Below are 21,276 nucleotides of genomic sequence, written 5' to 3' on the forward strand. Positions count from 1 at the left end.
ATTTTGTATGTTAAAGCCTCTTATTGTTCTTTTGGATTTTTTTTCAAAAACGGTAATTATATTTTTATTTATTCTTTCTAATATTATAAATCAACTTAAAATGTCATCATTGATTTTACAAGTGACAGTTTTTAATTTTAGGATAATCAAATTATCTTAATAATTCATGTTGAAGTGCCATTACAAAAATAAGATTTTAGCGATAAGTAGTTTTATGATGAAAATGTTTTCCCTTAGACACGTATATGTACAAGGAATTTAACAATTAACATTCGAAAATTGAAATATTGTATGAACTATAACGGTAACGTTTATTTAGCCAACAACTGTTCTTCCATTTTTAAATATGCTAGCTTTGTGAACGTGTATGCAGCAAATTAACTCATTAAGAATCTTGGTTATCCTGTTTAATTAAAGCCCACGCAACCAGTTGCGGGAGGGTGGTGTCTTTTTTTAACCGCGTCCTATTTTCTGTTTTTGTCTTGTAAGTGCAACTTCTCTTACACCACTGCACATAATTTCCTATCAATGACTTCGAAGGAAATATCCCGGTTCTATTAATTTTCATTGATTATCGGGACCTTTAGATTTAGAATTTTGTTTATGTTACAGACAAATTTTTGCTGGAAGTTTTTATTTTATTTTTTATTTACTTATGTTATATCCGGAATGTTTACATGCTCGGTTCTATGTATTATTTATGTCATGCGAATGAATACAAAATAAAGTAGTTCCAAGATGGCAGCCTCTGTTATGTTCCATGTGGTATAGTACTAGTGTTCGGCGAATATGTAACAACTTATGCCTCTTTATTAAAATAAGTTTTGATGGTTAATGCATATCCTGCCATTCAATATGTGTAGTATTGCCAAGTAATGGGAAAAGGGCGTAGGATACGTCAGCTTGCTCACTTTTTTCTCCCAGTTAAAAAACTAAATTTATCATATTAACAATAAAGCTTATATCTTTTTTCACTTCACTTATTTTAACACAAGCTTGCTTAAATTTTAGAGAAATTAATGTGACATTTGGAGAGGGGGATAATAAATGGTAACTAAGGGATTTTATCTGTGAGCTGCTACAAACGTTTTACGTAATGTAGTCAACATCTTTATTTTATATCTTTAATTAAAACCATAAACATTCCTTATAATAAGAAAAATGGCATAAACCTGGTTCTAATGTAATTTATGACAACGTGCAAATACAAAAAAATGATACATATTAAGATCACGGTGCGTCTTGATATACATTTATGCTCCAGCAAATTAATGGTAACCTTGTATATCCCCTTGTCTGCTTTCTGTCTGTGAGTTGTTGGGTTTTTTTTATTTCGAGTTAAGTATCAAATCAAATTGGGCAAGTTTAACTCGTTCCTGTTCAAAATCACCGACTGCAAGAAATAATCATGATATCGGACTGAAATTTCCCCAAATGACGATCTGGCTATTTCTGTTATCTAACGACTGATGCACATTAACACTAATTTGGTTTCCTTTACTTAATTTTTACGACCAATTCATTAATATGTTAAAAGAGTGATGTTCATGTAAATACGAATGTGGATGAAGATATGTACAATATATATGTACTGTTTGCTGCTATGTATTTGATTTAAAAATTCAATTCCTCCAGTCATAAAGGAAGTAGATATAAAAAATGGGTTTATGATCAAACTGAACGCGGAAGCAAGAATAAAAAAAAAACGTTCTTTTTATCCGCATTCAATCATCTGTGAAGTTTCGCAAAAAAAAATTAAAAGAAAGAGAAAAAACTTTCAAAATTAATATCAAAACTCTAATTGGCGAGAATTTGCCGAGACATAAATGTAACATAGGATGCCATGGACACTATCTGGGCGAACACACTCAATAACTTCAAAGTCACAACAAATATTTAGCATCAATTAATTAACACAAATCACTAATATTGAAGTTTGTCTATGGAAATTTGTCCATCGGGGTTTACCGCGGATGGTCATGTTTTGTTTAAAACATAATTTTATATAAGTATTGTTATATAAAAATGAGAGAATCTTACAAGGACATATAAACAATAATTCACTGGTTCAACAGTTCAGAAACTTCACGTGCACTAATCAATTGTCATTTTTTTCAAAAAAGTCAACAATACAAAAACATCAATTGATTCGTGAACGCAAACAATTGAAAAAAATGATTATTCAACAAGGAATCGTTAAACATTTAAAATCTTTGTTAATTAAAAACTAATTATAACCTGAAATAACACCAAAACAAAACAAACAAAACCTGAATTTCGTGGGATTTTGATAGATTCACTATATTAATTTTATTATATTCGGGGGAAGGTACAAAATCAGTCAGAAGGACGCCTACCGAACCCGACCTAATTATGATTTGAATACAAGATTAGAATATTTTCTCATAAAATAAACATATATTATCTATGCAATAAAAAGCTATTATTGATAATAATTTCATTAGCTATTGTGTTTTCTATAAATTAATAAAGCAAGCTCAAACTATTTCATCTTCTGAAATAAGATAAGAGATATTTGATATCTTAGGCTTGTGTGCTTCGGGGCATACACTTATTACAACACGATTATGTGTTCTACATGAGATCGAATAAGTGGCTCAAAATGTGACTGTAATTTTTTTTTATATCATTAACGTTTAAACGTGGAAGCACACGACAACTCATAAATGACCAAACTAAGAGGTCAGGAATAAAAAAAATTGACTTCTTACCATAACAGAGATTATTCCAATTTTTAAGCATAAAAATCAATCGCATTAAATCAACAAAATGCAAGGTGAACAAATTGATTATTAATGAATATGAATATATATTATGAATATTAATATTCCTTCTTCAAGATTTTAATGCTAAATCGGGATGTAAAACAATAAAATACGATTTCCTTCGGCCTAAAATAATGCTCTGCCTTACTACATTGGGTTATATAATTATGTGCATTCACGTGGACGGTGCTTTCGATTGACAGTTCAACAGTTGGTTTAAAACAATTAGGAAAGTTGAAAACAAATCAGTATTCCCTGTCATTACAATAATAAAAAGTAATATGATTATTCAAGGGGGATATATCCTATCTTTTAACATATACTAACCGATGATAGTTGAAATGAAGAGTCAAAGCCAAAGAAACGTTCATATAATAGAAAAATAACTAAATAGATACAAAATGTACTCGTCTTCACAGTAACAGTATATCATATACAAACACGCCATACATGAATATTACCGGGCATTCCTACCACCTCGTGACTCTGTTAGATGAACATTACGATGGCTCTTCGTAATGAGAGGTATCGGATATCTAGCGTAGTGGCGTCAAGTACACCCGGAACAAGTAGGACACTCAAGTCAAATTCCTGAACAGTGAATAGAGACAACACAAGTGGATTTAATTTTTCACGTTTGATAGGGGTAAATAATGAATTCCATGTACATACAATGTGTAGCGGGTGTTTCCTGATGGGAAGGGAATTATCGGAATAAGAACGCTAGACTAAGTGTGGATTTGACCGATCCTCTAGATCTGTTGCGTTGGTAAGCCTAGTCCAGTTTGTTGTTTTTTAGATGATTAAGTGCAATGATAAAAACTGCTTATTAAATACATTTGTACCTTTTGTTAAACGAATTTTTTTTTTGAAATTGCTAATTATATATCTGTAATATCACGTTACGCATGTGTTTCATGTAACTTTAAACAAACACTTTTGCAATGACCCAAGACGTACTTTTAATCACATTTAGTTTTAAATTATTCTATAATGAAAAATGTATCATGGGTTTAAAAATAATCAAACACTACGATGTAGAATAAATAAACTAAGAATTATATACTAGTTCACTCTTTAATAGTCCCTTACTTTATCATATAAGATCACTGCTTAAGATAATTATAAATTTTTCTGTGTAAATTGCATTCATTTCATGAAAGTATCCCCAGATGATGTTTAAAAATTGCATTAAGTTGAGTCAGTCCGACATTTTTGAATCGATAAGTGTTATGTATTAATCAAACGTAACCAAAATAGAAACATAATAAATTGTTGCATGGCATCAATTATAACTATATTAACAACTTCAATAATGATTATATATAAATCAACTTGGAAAACATTATCAATTAAAATTTATTGTGATTATTTATATATTAAATATTTCTAAATTCATATTGTAGAAAAGATGGATACTTTAAATAATATATCGGATCATATACACAACGGCAACATGGATGATTTGGAATACACAGAGTTTATGGCCGAATATCTGCCTATTTTTATATATCTCCTGATCCTAGGTGTGGTTGGAACAATCGGGAATTTCCATGTTCTCCTCGTTTATTCTCTGCGCTACAAGCCGTCGAATCATCGAATTTTTATATTATGCTTAGCAGTTGTTGACTTTTGTTCATGCACTGTAAGTATTCCTTTTGAAATGTATGACATTAGACACAGATACACATTTACAGCTTCTTGGGCCTGTAAAGTATTTCGATTTCTCAATCACACAACCAGCGTTTCCTCTGGATTCCTTCTTGGATTAATAGCGCTGGAGAGGTTCCGAAAGGCGTGTCAGCCAACAAAATGCCAAATGACAGTAAAGCAAGCCAAGATATCTTGTATCTTAACAGTACTGTTTAGTTCGATATTGGCTATACCAGCTGTTGTGATCTACGGTGCTAATGTGTCGGATACATTTCATCCTGGAGTTTTGGGATCTGACTGCACAAGTCTTAATAAATACAAATCTTTCTTCAAAATATACAGTGGGGCTTTACTGTTGTTCGCAACATGTGTTTTTATCATATGCATTATTGTTTATGTTTTCGTGGGGAAAGTATTGTATAGACAAATGCAGTTCCGTAAAAAGTTACAACTTCGTCGAAGTAAACTCAACGCTTTGTCATCTGTTTCCCTAAACGCTCGTTGCTCGACAACCAAACTGACAAACGGATCAATGGCTTCTCTTGATAAGATTGAAATCGAAGAAGACCCATCCAGTGTGAATAATGACCACTTAAAGATAAACAAAAACATTTCAGGAAATATTCATGGATCTCAGCTTCAAAAAAAGAAAACAAAAATCAGCCGATCGAGAAGGATAACTCTTATGTTCCTAGTTGCCACAAGTGTTTCTTATCTTTGCTATTTGCCAAACACCGTGTTTTCTGTTGTTAAAGTGTTTGACAAAGAGGCGTTCCATGCTGTAACAGTGAAACTTGGAGCCTCTGTTTATATTTTCCTTCGCTTGTACTTTATCAGTAATGTTACAAATCCAATTGTGTATGGTTTTATGGACGAAAGATTCCGGGAGGAATGCTGGACGTACTATAGACGATTGAAAATGAGACTTTTTACATGTTCACGTGGTGCAGAATCATTGAAATCTTAAGGAAATCATTTCATTACCAGTACTTTAAGTTAACATTAAAACACTATTCATTTTATACGGTATATATTTCTTTATACGTTGTAAAAAAAGATATGCCACTCATCTGGAATGCATTTTGTATTATCACAGTAGGTCGTTTTTTTTCTATTTTTTGTTCACAATTTTTTTACCTTTCGAATAAAGATAAACAGCTTTCGCCGATTGCCACTTTCTACTCCAGTAAGTAAACTGTGCGTCATCAATTTGAGTTGATAATACAACTGTCCATGTCCTGAATTGAGTCTACTGATACAATAAATCGGGAAAATGAAGAATATGAAATATGATGCTTTTCGATGAAAAAAAAATATTGCGCATAATCCAGGGCCCTAAGGCCAAGATAAAATAATAGTGTGTTTCCTGTTCCCCGACCGACCCTAAAATTTATCAGCGACCCTAAATAATTTATTTGCAGTTATATATTTTCCGGATGTGACAATTTTTGTTTAAATACCGTATTGTGCCAGTTATAAAAACACTGTTTTCTAAAATATTAATTTTTGAGAAAGGGATGCGTATTATACACCACAAACTGTTTTTGACCCGTTTTTCCTCCAGTTGAAGAGAGTTATTATTAATTATGAAATAAAAACATATATTTACTACTTCTGTTTGTGTATCATTGCGTTAAAAACTAAATTTGCAAGAGCGTTAAATTGCTGAAAAGGTTTTGCTTCAATTTTTTTATTGATAAACAATTATAAAATGGGAAGGAAAAATAAAATTCAACTGTTTATTCAGTCTTCATTGAGGTTCATGTGTATTCATCGTCTCCGTGTACGCCGCCATTACAGTTGCTATTAATAGATGCATGCATGATCAGGGCATTTTCGTCGCCACTCACGCATCATTTATCGTAATCTATACTCTTAAAATAAGTTAAAATGTAATTCTAATTAGATAAAATGCAATAGATCTAATAATTAGAAAATGTCACTGAACATTAAAAATCATTTCACTTTTATTTTTAAAACCTCTGCGGTCATATCAATATGGTCAAAGCCATTGATGTGAACACGCGCACTTGTCACTTGTTATCTCAGACATCCCCTTGGGGCAAGGAAATTATCAAAGCACTCATAACAGGGTGTAAGCCCCTGTTGTCGGAGATCGGTTACCCTACTGGGCAGTTAAAAGCATAAAGTTACAAGTTGAAAAATTAACTTCATGCATTTCATTCAAATTTCTACAGGAACATTTTCCTTACAAACTGCAATGGTCTTAAAACTCAAGATAACCGCTTGGTTATAAATTTTTGTGCGTATTATCCTTTCAAATCACGTTTCCCTCTTATTTTTATGCCCAAGTGGGGGGGGGGTACATTTTATACACTTGCGTATTTTACTCGGCAAAATACGGAATATTTTCCGTTTTTGAGAAGCACTTAAATAATATTTGTTTCGACTACAATTTTCCCAGAGAAAATGCCTAAATGGTACGGTGATTGCCATGATCCTCATTTCATAACTATCTGAGGAACTTTTCGGGCTAGAATAATTTGTAAATTTACTTGTCTCTAAATTTTCAATATCTTCGCCAGCCCCGTAAAGAACATTGGTGTGACTTGTACACTAATTCATTTTTTAAAAATAGCGAAAATTTTGTAAGACATCCGTACATTAATCAAGTCATTCGTCCAAATTCAAAGTCTTGCTGTAATGTCTGGTTTGTTAAATTCTGACAATTATTTTCTCTGTCAATAAACCACCTTTTGATGGAATCATTTGAAATTTGTTTATCAAATACAGGGGCAGAGAAACTCAAATTGTGGTGCCCATGGGCATACTGAAAGAATTTTTTAAATGACAGTATGTCAGATTTTCCCTGTTTTTATATATCTTTGTGTTTGTATAAAGCCTTGTTGAGCTCTGTAAAATGTCTGTAGATATTTTGTATCAAATATTGCATCCTAATGCGTAAACAATGTGCAAAACTCATGTTGGAAAAAGTGCTCTGACATAAATTTGATATCATTACAAAACAAGAAATCATATTGACGCAAGCGTCAAATGGGCCGCAAAAATATAATTGTTAAATGAATTATATTGGTTGTTTACATAAAAAATACACCACAGAGAAAAAATAACGAGTTGGTTGTAGTAATTTTTATGGTAAATTTTAATATATTTTCAGCAACACGTTTTGAAGTTTAACATTTTACTATTATTAATAAGAATCGAATTCGTTACCGTAAGCAATTCTAACGGCAATTGTATGATCATTGTCATAATATGAAGTAATGGAGAACACATTGATTTGTACATTATTCTAATACAATGTTCAAGTTAATGTAATTATTTCAAATCATTTAGATTTTTTGGTTGCATTGTATTTAATTAAAACTTAATGCATTATTTTATATGATTTCAAGGGATCACATGATAAAATAGAAATAATTATTTTAAAGGTACATGTAGTATCATGCTCATCTGGAAGAATCTGCACAATTTTAAAGGTAAACAATAAGCCGGATAATTTTTTCCTAAATGGAATTATACATGTAAATCTTATCTACACTTCCGTTTCTGAAGATATATTTGTAATCATGGTTATTTAATTGCATGAGGTTCTCAAAAGAATTAAAAAATAAATCAGGTTAGTTCAAATTTTCAGGTCAATTTCTATTTTCAGTTCGTTCAGATTTTTGCGTAAATAATTGATATAGATGTCTTTTCATGATATTTTTCTACAACATTTCACATGGAAATATCATAAATACGCACACAAAGTCATTTTATTCGACGCAGCATATTGAAATTCAAATATATGATTTATATAAAATTTAATGCCATTCAGGTCTGTAGTATCCCCTGAGGGGCCCGTTTCTCAAACTTAAATGCCTACGTCCAGGCGTAAGCTTAGTCCGGACTAAATCAGGGACTAAACCTCAAAACCAGACTAAGTTGCGTTTCACAAAAAGGCGGAAACTTAGTCGGGACTAAATTTGGGTTTAAATCTACGCCTGCTAAGGGGTAGGCGTAAGTCCTTAGTCTGTGCACAAAAATTGCAAGTGTTTTGTTTTCAAGGCAAAATAAACAGAGAATTTTATTTTTTGGTTTGTTATATGTGTTATTAAGGAAAACATTCACATTTATTTAAATATTTGTACATGTACGTATAACTTTAAAAATACATATTGTTTGATAACTGTTTCTATTTCTAAATAAATTAAGATTAAATCAATTTGATAAATAATGGGCTCACCTTGACTAGACTATTATTGATCGTATGTAATATACATTACTACTCGTTAATGAAATTTACCTAAAGTGTGAAGAATGGGTATACCCCGAGAAATGATATAAACACAATAATTAAAAAGATGCTATAATTCTAAATTAAACATGTAGATGTACGAATAGATTATTGATTTTTAAATCAATACTCAGTAAGCATATTAAACTAGAATTTAATGTTTCTAATCAAGTTTGAACCTGTAAAACGAAACTAATTTAAAAATTAAAAATAGGAGCAACTCAAAACGTTTACAGTTGTACTTTGTCCTTGTGTGTGGTTGTTTGTTCTTTACTTACATGTATATTACTGAAAACTTAACAACACGTATGCACTCTCATTTTCATTTTTGGGAGTTGATTTTAATCAACTCTCCTATGCACTTACTCGGGCAAAACGAAAGTGAAACAGTGTTTAGACCTAAGCACAAATCAATACCGCTGACAACGCTTAGTTCTTGAAAATAATCGATAAATTCGATGCTATGTATTATGAAGCATTGTTTTTCAAGAAAACTTATTTATTAATACCATGAAAATAATAAGATTTTAAAATGTACAAACAATTTAGATATTTTTTAAAGTCGTATGTATTCCTACGCTAGAGTTCAATGTAGTCTCGTTCAACCAGACGCTTGGCTGTCTCCGTTAATATCCGACAAAACAGAGCCTATCGATAAACGGAGACAGCCGAGCGTTTGGTTGAACAAGACAAGAGTTATATCTTGCCTGGATCCATAGAAATTCTTAGAAATATTTCGATTACTGATACTACTTGCCATGCAAAATCACATATCGTTGATTCTGAATAAATGATAATCGATAAAATCAACTCCCGGCAGTACTTCAGTACTTTGATTTAACTCCTAGTATCTATAAAAAAACCGTATGAAAGCTACATGTACACATGTATTTTGGAATGTTTATTAACTTGCATTTAGATACAATCAATTTTTGTTTGTTAAAATATTACTTAAAATATGTTTTAGAAGCGGGCAGAGTGTGCATCAATTTTAGATCTATTCACAAGCGTCTGTCAAGGTTCTCGAAGATTCTAAAATTTCACATGCACACCTTGAATGTTTGGAAATCAAATTCATTCATCATATTAATTCTAGGATGAAGTGATCAATTGCGTTCATATTAAACATCGATCGTAATTCTTTTAAAATAGGTATGGAGCAGATGTACTATCAATGACCTTCCTGCATATTCATATGCATTGTTTATTTGTACTCGTTTAACTGAATTGATCTTTAATTACTTTAATTCATGATAGTTTTGTTTCATCATATTTAAGATGTATGTATATCAAGGGATTTTTTTTTCTTTCTAAGTTGTCGACTTGCAATACAAAAGCGTTGTTTAAGCAGTTTTACAACAGTGTGCATTATTTACAAATTTAACTAGCTTGCATTTGTCATACTTATTATATAAACAATTGTAGACACCCACACCCCAATAACCCAAAGCAGATAGGGAAAAAAGTAAATCTCACATGCAAAGATAAAAAATGTCTTATCCGGAAGGGGATAGGTGATTTTTTAGATGCCTTTTCCATTAAACTTGTAAAAACCTTTTATCTATAAAACTTTCTTTAAATAGGAACGATGTTCTTAGATAACTGCTCTTATATCTTTATTTTAATCAAGATACTGTATACAGGGTTATTTGGGTCCCGTGTAATTTCCGTCCTTCTACACTTGCAAACAGTTTCACTCTGTCGTGACTTCGCCCAGTCACAGCTGATACTTACATGTAAGTTACTTAATATTAGATATTGAGATATTGAAAATCAACATAAATTCGCCCGCTGACAACGAGGGTGAAATGAATGAAAATCAAACAGGGCGAATTATTCCCTGTTTATGGTGTATATTACTTTCACCCCCCCCCCCCCCCCCCCCCCCCGAAAAAACCCAAAACAAAACAATCGATCGATTAAACCAAAAACAGGAAAGGGAGTTGGGGAGCCTCAAATGTTGATAATTCCTGTCTTGTTAATTGTTGACTATTAATATCTTTCAAAACTATTATCATTTGAATCGCAGAAAATCAAGAATCGTTTCCATGTCATTTTCTACATTCTTTCAATATTGGAACAGAGGATGGACAAGGTTCATGTAATATTATTTATACAGTAGATATTTTCGATTTCAGTTGGTTGCTGTTATATACATGGTTATATTATTTTCTATAAATAATATAGTGAATTGATCCTAATCTAAGCATCTGAAAATATCTAAAGGTCTACAGTGTCTATGAAGATACTAATCTTCTCATTCTGCAGACGTATTGGGGCATATCCACTGTACCTTGTCCCTGTATTCTATAAATATTTGAAGTTTACACGAACATTGAAGTTAATTTCTATGTGTTGTTGCGTTCAATTAATATGTAAGATTGTGCCTCAATATCATCTACAATGCATTTAATTGTCACATATTCGGTTTCTGAAACCTCTTATTTTCTCTAAAATTTCATTATGTTAAGAAGTGTATAGGCATTTGTTCTACTTTTATTAATATAAAATGTCATGAACAGCTTGAACAATGCACATTCAGTGGTAAAGTATAACATGCGTACTTTCGGGTACTACATGTACTATGAATTGGAAAATTGATCCACCACATATAATCATAGCCTCAAAGCAAAACAAACTACGATATGCGCATGCTTAGTACTCAGCGAAGATTTCTAAGTTTTTCGACATTTAAACCCTAACTTCCGCCTCTTTCAGAAACGCAACTTAGACCCGACTAAATATTGGCGTAACTTTGTTAGTCGGACTAACTTAGGCGGGTCTAACAATAAACATGACAACTGTCAACATGGCGAGTTGGATGAAGATAGACAGTGGCTGAGAGAAGGTAAAAAAAATTGACTTTAAATTTCTACTGTGCTACTGTGCAGTATTTTAAAATTGTATAATTTGTACAACTAAATTAAAATTCTGATTAAATAATAACATGCTTTATCTTTATCAGGATCCAGAGCCCATAAGCTGTTTAAGGAGGTAGTGGAAAGCAAATTTCTACTGAAAGATGTATCCAAACTGTCACCTCTACACCAAACATACAGCTTAGAGGTCTACCACAGTGTAGTAAACAGTTTTGCCCCGAAGACTACACATTTCTTCTACCCTGCAATGATGACCAGGTATTCATCAATAATTCTTAATTTTCACTGTGATTGACATTGACCATTACATTAAACCAAATAATCTAACATGTTCTTTTATTACAGATTGTGTGTATCAGCTTTACACTGCAATGAAAATGGGCGACGACATCAGGCTGTTACAAAAGAAGGTGCATCACAGTGGCAGTTGAGCTTCCCCAAAGGAAAGAAGGGTGAACATGCAGTTGTCAAGCCACACAAGACACCTATTACCTATGGTATGTTGTCGAACCTCTAATTATGACATTTTTTTGTAAGTACAGACACAAAGAAAAACTTAAAAATATGTTTATTCAAAGTTTTTCTAATTTCAGATAACTAGAAAGTTGTAATACATTCAATACATAATATATATTTTTAATGTCTTTTTTTTTTTTACATAGTTCAATGTTTTTTTCAGATTATGTGGACATCTTGCGGTTGAATCTTGTAGAGCGTAGACGACAGATACCCTCATGTCCAGCAGCTACACAGGATGGAAAAGCCTCTGTTGGATATCAGCCACCACCTCTTACATCAGCCTACGCTGCAGTCAACAAGGACCAGCTCATCGCCACACGCCGCACCAGGTTTGCCAGATAAAGTCTATGAAGCCAGATGAGACTCCCGAAAGCCAATGTAGTTCTCTGATGGGAATGTCCTACGAATAGCTGTCACAACACATGCTGGCAAAACTTTTCGGTTCCCCCTTCCTAGACAGTGCCATATCCAGAGGACAAATCTCCTATAAGCGATGTGTCGATATACCCTGTAAATAAACAGTCAATTATTGGTTGTGATACAGAATAAGAGATTGTTGTTGTTGAATTTTGTTTTTTTATCCTATAGTTTATTGTTGGATATTTTCATAATTCATTAGTATTTATTAATGCTGAAAATTGTTGTTTTTAATATATTTGTTTCTGATTCCATGTCTATATTGTATGTAAGTTATACAAAAGAAAGTAAGAATTGAGTACATGATTCATTCCAGTTTATTCATGAAAATTAAACAGTTAAAACTGGTTATTGTCTTACTCATTGATTGGTTCGTTGTCATCCAGTGGCCTCTCTCTTTGGATGTACTCATGGAGACTAACTTCAAGGACTCGAGCATTCAAGCAATTGTCTCTAAAGGTTTCATGCTCAGTAATACATTCGAGCTCACTTGACTCTCGAATCTGGTCAACAAGTGGGAACTCTGCACAGCATGTGCACTCCATTGTTGTCTCCATAACTTCGCAGGAACCACATTCATACCTTTATTAAAAGATAAAATGTTTTTTATATGAGTTGCATGAAAGCCGTACTTTTACGGGAAATGAAAGCTAATGCAGTGTGTTCTTAAATAACTACCGTAGTCATTTAAAATTGAATTACAAGTTACGGTGTTAAACGGGTATAGCAGATTTTAGACTACTGGCACTGTACCAGTTATCGGCTAAAATTTAATGTTTTTTTTTCGTATTTTCTTATTTCTTGATATTTTTGGATAAAACTTGCCATTTTTTTTTTAAAATAATGAACTCCTTATTCATCAATCTGTTAGTTTATATCATTTTTTAGAACCGCAAACATCTTGTTTTGTTATTTTTATAAGGCCCCAAATTTGCTGAGTTTTTACGACCTACTGTACAAGTTATCGGCTTCGTGATAATAACATAGTGAACTCCCTGTACATGTTGATTTTATACTCTGCTAAATGAAATTTGAATTATGTCCCTTGTGGGGTCAGACTAAAGTAGTCGGGGTTGTGATACATTATAAACACAACTCAATTAATTATTCTTTTATTATCATACGGTAATTCACCAAATCGTACACGTATTCAATACATAAATGTGCAATCAGGCGTTCAACTGCGCTACGAATCTCTCGGAAATTAATGAATTCCTTTTGTTTATACATGTTATATGTATTGATATTATATGTCAAATCAAAGAAGGGATATAATAACCTATCACAAAGAGGTAATATTCTATTTTTAACTTTTTACGTCATTTTCCCCACTGCTGAAAGTGCAAAGATGTAAAATCAGCGGTAAACAATGATCGTTTAGGCTCATGTTTAAAACATATTCAAGAAAGTTTTCAAGCAAACCTACTTTTCTTTATTCGAAAAAGACGACTGAATTAAAAAAATCTTCGATTGTCCCGTGCTATAAACCCGAAACCTCAGTTTAGCCGATAACTGGTCTTAGCCGATAACTGGTTCAGTACCAGTATACTTTTACAACAATGAACATTCTATTCATAAAAACGAAAAGTAAATGGATTTATTATATTTATTTATTAAATAAACATCTCCTAAGGTGTTATAGTAAATATCCTTACCAAATTGTGTTAGCACGTCTATCGAGCTGATCGTTTCCTCGGACTTCATAGTCACTTTCCCCGCTACTTTCTTGGGCTATATGATCGTTATTTATCTGCACTGGGGGCTCAAACATGTACGGCTGGATGTTAAGATTCTCGGGAATTTCATCAACATCAGAAAAAACGTCTTCCATGGCGAGTAAATGTCAAAAGATAACGCTAATCCTACTATGTGTTGACAGTCAGCTGTTCGAAGAAGGTCGCATATGACGTCACAGTACCACGTGACACGCTACCTAATTAACGGATTGTTTTGACGATCGGGGCTCAGATTTAAATCGATATTATGGCTAATTAACGCTTTTATACATCAAACAAACTATCGGAAGTGATTACTATATACACAAGGAAGCCAAAAAATGTAAAATGTCCCGTAGTTCAGAAACGTGCGATATGTCCTTTAAGGGACTTGGACACGATTTGAGATAAAACAAAATATTTTCATTTTTTATGTATAAAATAATTAACTGGTGCATTTTAAATGATTGACCAAATTATTGAATGTTAAAGTCAAGTTACGAGCGAGATACAGAGGTAAGAATTGATTGTTATGTAAACAAAGCTCGAGTCTTATAGTTGTTTACAAAAAAAATGTAATGTAGAGAATTACCATTTCTTAGACAAAATAACAAGTAAAAACAATTTAAACTTATTCAGTAATCTCATAAATACTATTATCAACAAAATAAAGATACATATGATTGAAACTTACACCAATACAACACACATGTAAAAATGACAATATTCGAGCTTTGTTTACAAAACAAAGAATTACGAACTCTGTAACTTGCTTATAACTTGACATTTGACTTTCAAATTTTGACATAGCGTTATAAACTTCAATTTTTATCAGTATGAACATTGAAAACGGAAGAATAAAATTTGAACATTTTAAGCCAAATCGTGTCCAAGTCCCTTTAATCATAGAATTAATAAGATTAATGAATTTGAGTTCCGAAAATTCAAGGTGTGCATGTGAAATTTTAGAATCTTGACAAACGCTTGTCAATAGATCTACATTTGATACACACTCTGCCCGCTTCTAAAACATATTTAACAAAAATTGATTGTAAATGTATCTAAATGCGAGTTCATAAACATTCAAAATACATGTAGCTTTCATACGGTTTTGTAAAGATACTAGGAGTAAAAAAATGAAAATGAGAATGTATACGTGTCGTAAAGTTGTAAGTAAGATACATGTAAGTAAAGAATATACAACAACACACAAGGACAAATTACAACTGTAAACGTTTTGAGTTGCTCCTATTCAAAGGAGTATTCTCAATATTTTGAAATCAGTTTCGTTTCATAAGTTCAAATTTGATTAGAAACATTAAATTCTAGTCTATGCTTACTGAGTGCTGATTTAAAAATCAATAATCTATTCGTACTTATGTATACATCTATCTTGTTGGGGAATACATGTTTAATTTAGAATTACAGCATCTTTTTAATTATTGTGTTTATATCATTTATCGGGGTATACCCATCTTTAATTCTTCATACTTATAGTAGATTTCATTAACGAGTAGTAATATATGTATATAAACAAAGTTTGATGTCATCTTTTTCGACATCTCCGAAGAGTAGGTTATATCAACACCTTGTGGATAATTTTTGTTTGCAAGCTTATCTTATGAGACCGATTAATTATACTTCAAAAAAATTTATAAGTATTTTTCGAACTTCATCACACTCTTTAAATATTGAAAAAGGTCGACACAACAAGGTGCCAAGAAATGAAAGATTTTGCAATCATTGTAATAAAAAAGATTTAGAAGATGAGTTCCACTTTATACTCATATGTCCTTTTTACGCTGAATTACGAAAGAAATATATAAAGAGTTTTTATTGCAAAAAACCAAGTGTTTTAAAGCTAGCTAAACTTTTGAGTGTTAACAATACTAAGGAACTCAATAATTTAGGAAAATATTTATCTAGCACTTCGAAAATGAGAGCGCAGCATTTTAATAATACTACAGTTTAAGCTACCTATACATTTATGTTCATTCATATCTTAAGATATGTACATGATTATGTTACATTAAAAGTTTAAAATTTATCAATTTAAACTTAACTATAACAATGTACTAGTTTACATGTATTATAACCTTTTCCATTTCAATTGCCTTTGTTTACTTTTAAACCATATGTATAATTTGTGTGTTTTTCCACATGTATACAGTTTACATGTACTTGTATATACAACATTTGCTGATTTGTTCTTTTTATGGTACATGTAATGTGTTCAATACCTTGCATTTTTCATTTGGGTACGTGTGTACATTATGTTTATTTTTCAATCCCTTTTGTATAATATAAACAATATTTTTTTTTTTTTTTTTTGAAAATTTTTCATTGTATATACATATTAAAAAAACAAAAACAAAAACAAAACAAAATAAAAATATAACATTTGTGTATCATTGCTTTGGAAGACCAAAGCTTATTTTGGCAAGGGGGGGGGGGGGGGGGACTGTTATAGTTAAGTTTAAATTGATAAATTTTAAACTTTTAATGTAACCGTTATGATTAACATGAATTTATAATTCATGATATTTTTGATTTTATATTTTGGATTAATTCTAATATTCAATTAGGATTTTCCTCATGTATGAGTAAATTTTATTTTATTTTAGTTTAATAATATCTACTATTTCGCACAATTTCCTTTAAGTATTTTTCTGAAAAACAAATTTCTGTTCCCTTTGTTAGCTAATTCATTCGCACATCTTTTGTAAACTTAGGATGACATTCCCAGCTGTTAGATACTAAGAAAAACATTATTATTTCGGTTTCTTTGGAGGTAAATTCCTTTGCGCTTTTGGCTTGACACTTCGAAATTCCACATAGATAAACTTATTTATTTCATTTCGGCCTCATATAAAAACTTATTTACTTTGTTTCGACTTCGAGTTAATCCTGTCTTTGTTACAGGCCTTCTCCGCGGAAATACGAGTAATTGTTATAACACCTTCTTTGGCTCAGCTAATAGTGTCAAGCATCAAAGAAATTTTGCCGAAATTGGGCGTAAACCTTTTTAAAACAAGTTACCTGATTGGTCAAAATTAAAGTCCATAGATTGACCGCAATGGTAGGTGACTTTAACAAAGTCACTTTCCATCTTGCGGCAATTCAATAAAGACAGTTTTTACTTAAATTTACGGATTTTATTTTGATTCATTCAGGTAAGCTTGAAATTACTGTTTTATTCTTTTTATTATTTAAGCTGAATTTCATTTAAGGTTTTTATTACTTATTTTTAAATTAAGGATGTTTTTGAAATAGTTTTTAATATCTTCATCCAATTAATTAGATAGTTTTTAAATTTCTTTCGTTACTTCAATGTTAAAATGTTATTCGCAAAAAAATTGTCCGCCTTAATTAAATAACTTTGTAATGTTTTAAATCTACACTTTAAATTATGCTTATTGTGTATTAATTTCTACTTTAAAATGTATTCTCTTAAAGATTTAACTTTTTGGCCATTTAAACTTTACCGCGCCTTGCTAGATAGAACTCTTCTGCGCGAGGAGATAAATAAGTTTTCGTAAACAAAAACGAAAATAGAAACTTTTTCCGCTAAATTTAAGTCATTATTTTATCGATTTTTTTCGATATTTTATTATTAATCAACAATGTTCAGACTTACGAATCATGTTTTAGGTAAGCGCTATGCTCGATATTGTTTTGATTTCTTTTTATGTCTATTGTTTATCTGTTTTAATTGTGTTTCGGAACTTTTGTTATCTCTTTGATTTTATAATATGCTTTTATAATTTGTGTATTTCATTCATTTTCTTTATAACACTTTCCATCTTGCGGCAATTCAATAAAGACAGTTTTTACTTAAATTTACGGATTTTATTTTGATTCTTTCAGGTGCTGTGGAAGCAAGTTTCTTGCAATTAGACACAGGTTGATCCTTGAGCTAATTTCCCCAAACAATTAGTCACGACGGTGAAAACCAGTGTGTGGCAATTATATTGTCTTAATATGTCCACTCACTTACTGCACATTGCACATTTGTATATAATTTTATATGTATTATAATTTGTATTCCGAGGCGATGAGTTGTAAAGCTCAGGGATAATAAATTGAATTGAATTGAATTGAATATATTATATGCGTTTAATATAGTAAGCCCATTAATTATCAAATTGATTTAATCTTAATTTATTTAAAAATAGGAACAGTTATCGAACAATATGTATCTTTAAAAGTTATACGTACATGTACAAATATTTCAATAAATGACAATGTTTACCTTAATAACACTTACAACAAACCAAAAACTAAAATTCTCTGTTTATTTTGCCTTAAAAACAAAACACTTCGCCATTTTTGTGCACAGACTAAGGACTTACGCTTACCCATTAGCAGACGTAGATTTAAACCCAAATTTAGTCCCGACTAAGTTTCCGCCTTTTTGTGAAATGCAACTTAGTCTGGTTTTGAGGTTTAGTCTCTGATAAAGTCCGGACTAAGCTTACGCCTGGACGTAGGCCTATTTGAGAAACGGGCCCCAGGTCGGTTAGGTAAGGAGATATGACTAATTTGGTTTTAAAATTTTCAAAATCTTCTTGCAAAAGAAAAAGGAGAATAGTGCGGACTTACTGTTTATATCGCTGTACGTAAGAAGCAGATGAACACAGAGCATTGAGAAGACAAAAATAGATATGATTATTCAGCCACAAAGAAATAATGATAACCCTTGCTGAAAATCACGAGCTATAAAAGATTTAATATCCAGTTTGCAAAAATAAATTTAAAACGTTCATCAAAAAAAGTCTATCGAGAGTATGGGTACGGCTTGCAGATATTCTCAGTTTCTTCCTGTAGTTTAAGAAGTAATGCCTTTGGAAATCGACTTTCTGTGTTATACATGCATGTATACCAGTTTCTTTTAAAAGAGTAGCATTACATCGAGGAATTAAAAAAAGGCTTTTTTCAGTCTGTTTTGTACCTGTTTAAGAACTTGGAGCTTGGATTGTGGGCAAACTAAAATTTTTGATGAAGGCGGGTCTTCTCATGGATAACTGTCCAGTCACTGGCTAATGTAATAAATAGGAATACATTGAACACATTTTCCTTATCCGGCTTCATTCAGGGTTGTATATTTAAGTTGAAACAACGTCAATTTCACACAACAGAGTAGATCCGATTTTGACAGTCTATGAATATTAACGAGCTTTTCTAAGCGAACTAGAAAAAAGGAGGCCAATATTCGACAGTGTGTTTTGATGAGCAAACTAGATAGTATAGTAACATCGCACCGAAAGTCCATGCTGCCTCTTGTTAAATCGTCTTTAATGTTTTTTAATGCTGTTGTAGTTCAAATAAACACAGTATGTACGTATTAAGATATATATTGGTGAATTAACATATGTACAATCATGTACATTTACCGTTTACTATTATTCTCAACCACACAAATAATTTTCACTCATTAATGATGTGCCATGTTTTGGCCTTAGCACACAGAGGATCTGTTAATAGTAAACAGAAAGCAATAAGCACCGTTGTAAAGTTTCAAAAATAAAAATGCTCAATTCCTTTCTTACAGTTTTGTGTGGGAATATTTTTAGACTTATTCCAAAAATCGATGCGAAATGCATGATACATATGTGCAGTACATGTGCTTTATGTGAAACTTGTTACATGTACTATGTCTTTTTATACAAATTAACTGACAATCCAACAAGTTATACACTCATTTTTATTCCAGTTAATTTTCCTATAATCATGTAGTCTCATGATGAACATGCACATATGGCCTTATAATTGGTCCAAAAATCACTTTTAACATACTTATGCATTCTTTAAATCACAATGCTTGCATGCTGATAATCTAAAATAAACTCTATCATTATTACAATTACAATTACAATTATTGTTAAGTACTGTTAAATTGTATGCTATGGCAATGTATGTAATGTATACGCCAATAAACTACTACTACTATTATATTTCTTTAAAAACAATCTCAAAAAATCTTCTTAATTAATTCATCTAGGGCCTACATGTATACTGAAATTTCTCTCTTTCTGGCGCTTTAGTATCTGCATTCATTGAGCATTGGAATTAAAAAAAAAAAGATCTCGAATTTTGTCTTTTTATAATACAGTACCCGCAACGTTATTTTTTACAATCCTATCCTATCGTATCGTGTATCAATCCTATCGTATCGTGCGTGTATACTGTTCTATCGTGCGTTAATTCTATCCTATCGTGCGTGTATAATGTTCCATCGTGCGTTAATCCTATCCTATCGTGCGTTAATCCTATCAGGTTTATCGTTTAATTTCAACAATTCTTCCGTTTATCCTATCGTGTTAATCGTTTCGTGCCTTTTCATAACCAAGTTAATTTATTACTAAGTTGCAACTCGTTCAGTGCGCCGTATACGAATATTTATCGAACAAGAAATGTAAAATCCTATCCATCATTCCGTCAGGATACTAATTTTTAAATTTTTTTTAGATCAAAATTAACAAATATTATATGTAAATCATATATCTGTTAACATTGAAAATGAAAAACGAAGTTCTTAGGAACAAGGTAACATATTTACCTGTATATCGAATATATTAAATCGTACGCAGAGTGTATTATACCTGCGGAAACATTAACTTTTATGCAATATAATTTTGTTGCAGCATATTTTACAGAAACAAAACTATTTATGATATAATTTATATTTAATCAAGACCCGAGTTGTATTTTGAACCCGTTATTTTCCGTGTGATATTTGATTTTAGGCTGAAATGTTCTCGGCAATCAGCAAGGGTGTGTGGTAATGAAAACAATGTTAACAAATCGTACGCGGAATGTGTATCTGCGTAAATATTTATTTAACTTGTCTGTATTAATTCGTTTTTAATGCATCATTTTCTTATACAGAAAGAAATGTACTTATGATAGATTTTATATTTACTTTATACAAGAGTTGGATTTATATAATTAAACCCGCTATTTTCCGAGTGATTTAATCTCGGCCTGAAATATTCGCGGCGTTCGGTAATGAAAACAATTTTAATAATACAGAAAATTTATTGATC

The 21,276-nt window shown here is 31.5% G+C and overlaps 2 protein-coding genes across 2 annotated transcripts; one reads left to right on the top strand and one right to left on the bottom strand.

Annotated features, from left to right (window-relative positions):
* Positions 1-11,256: 11,256 nt before the first annotated feature.
* Positions 11,257-12,864, top strand: LOC117683526 (uncharacterized). Its single transcript, XM_066085871.1, has 4 exons — positions 11,257-11,548; positions 11,666-11,837; positions 11,925-12,076; positions 12,259-12,864. The coding sequence occupies exons 2-4, from the start codon at positions 11,827-11,829 to the stop codon at positions 12,438-12,440; spliced, it is 345 nt and encodes a 114-aa protein (XP_065941943.1). The 5' UTR covers positions 11,257-11,548; positions 11,666-11,826; the 3' UTR covers positions 12,441-12,864.
* Positions 12,444-14,788, bottom strand: LOC117683525 (uncharacterized). The gene is made up of 3 exons (XM_066085870.1): positions 14,171-14,788; positions 12,876-13,097; positions 12,444-12,606 (listed from the first exon to the last, which is right to left on the bottom strand). The coding sequence occupies exons 1-3, from the start codon at positions 14,344-14,346 to the stop codon at positions 12,444-12,446; spliced, it is 561 nt and encodes a 186-aa protein (XP_065941942.1). The 5' UTR covers positions 14,347-14,788.
* Between the last annotated feature and the right edge of the window lie 6,488 nt (positions 14,789-21,276).

Source organism: Magallana gigas, chromosome 5, assembly GCF_963853765.1.
Source record: "Magallana gigas chromosome 5, xbMagGiga1.1, whole genome shotgun sequence".
Classification (NCBI taxonomy): Eukaryota; Metazoa; Mollusca; class Bivalvia; order Ostreida; family Ostreidae; genus Magallana; species Magallana gigas.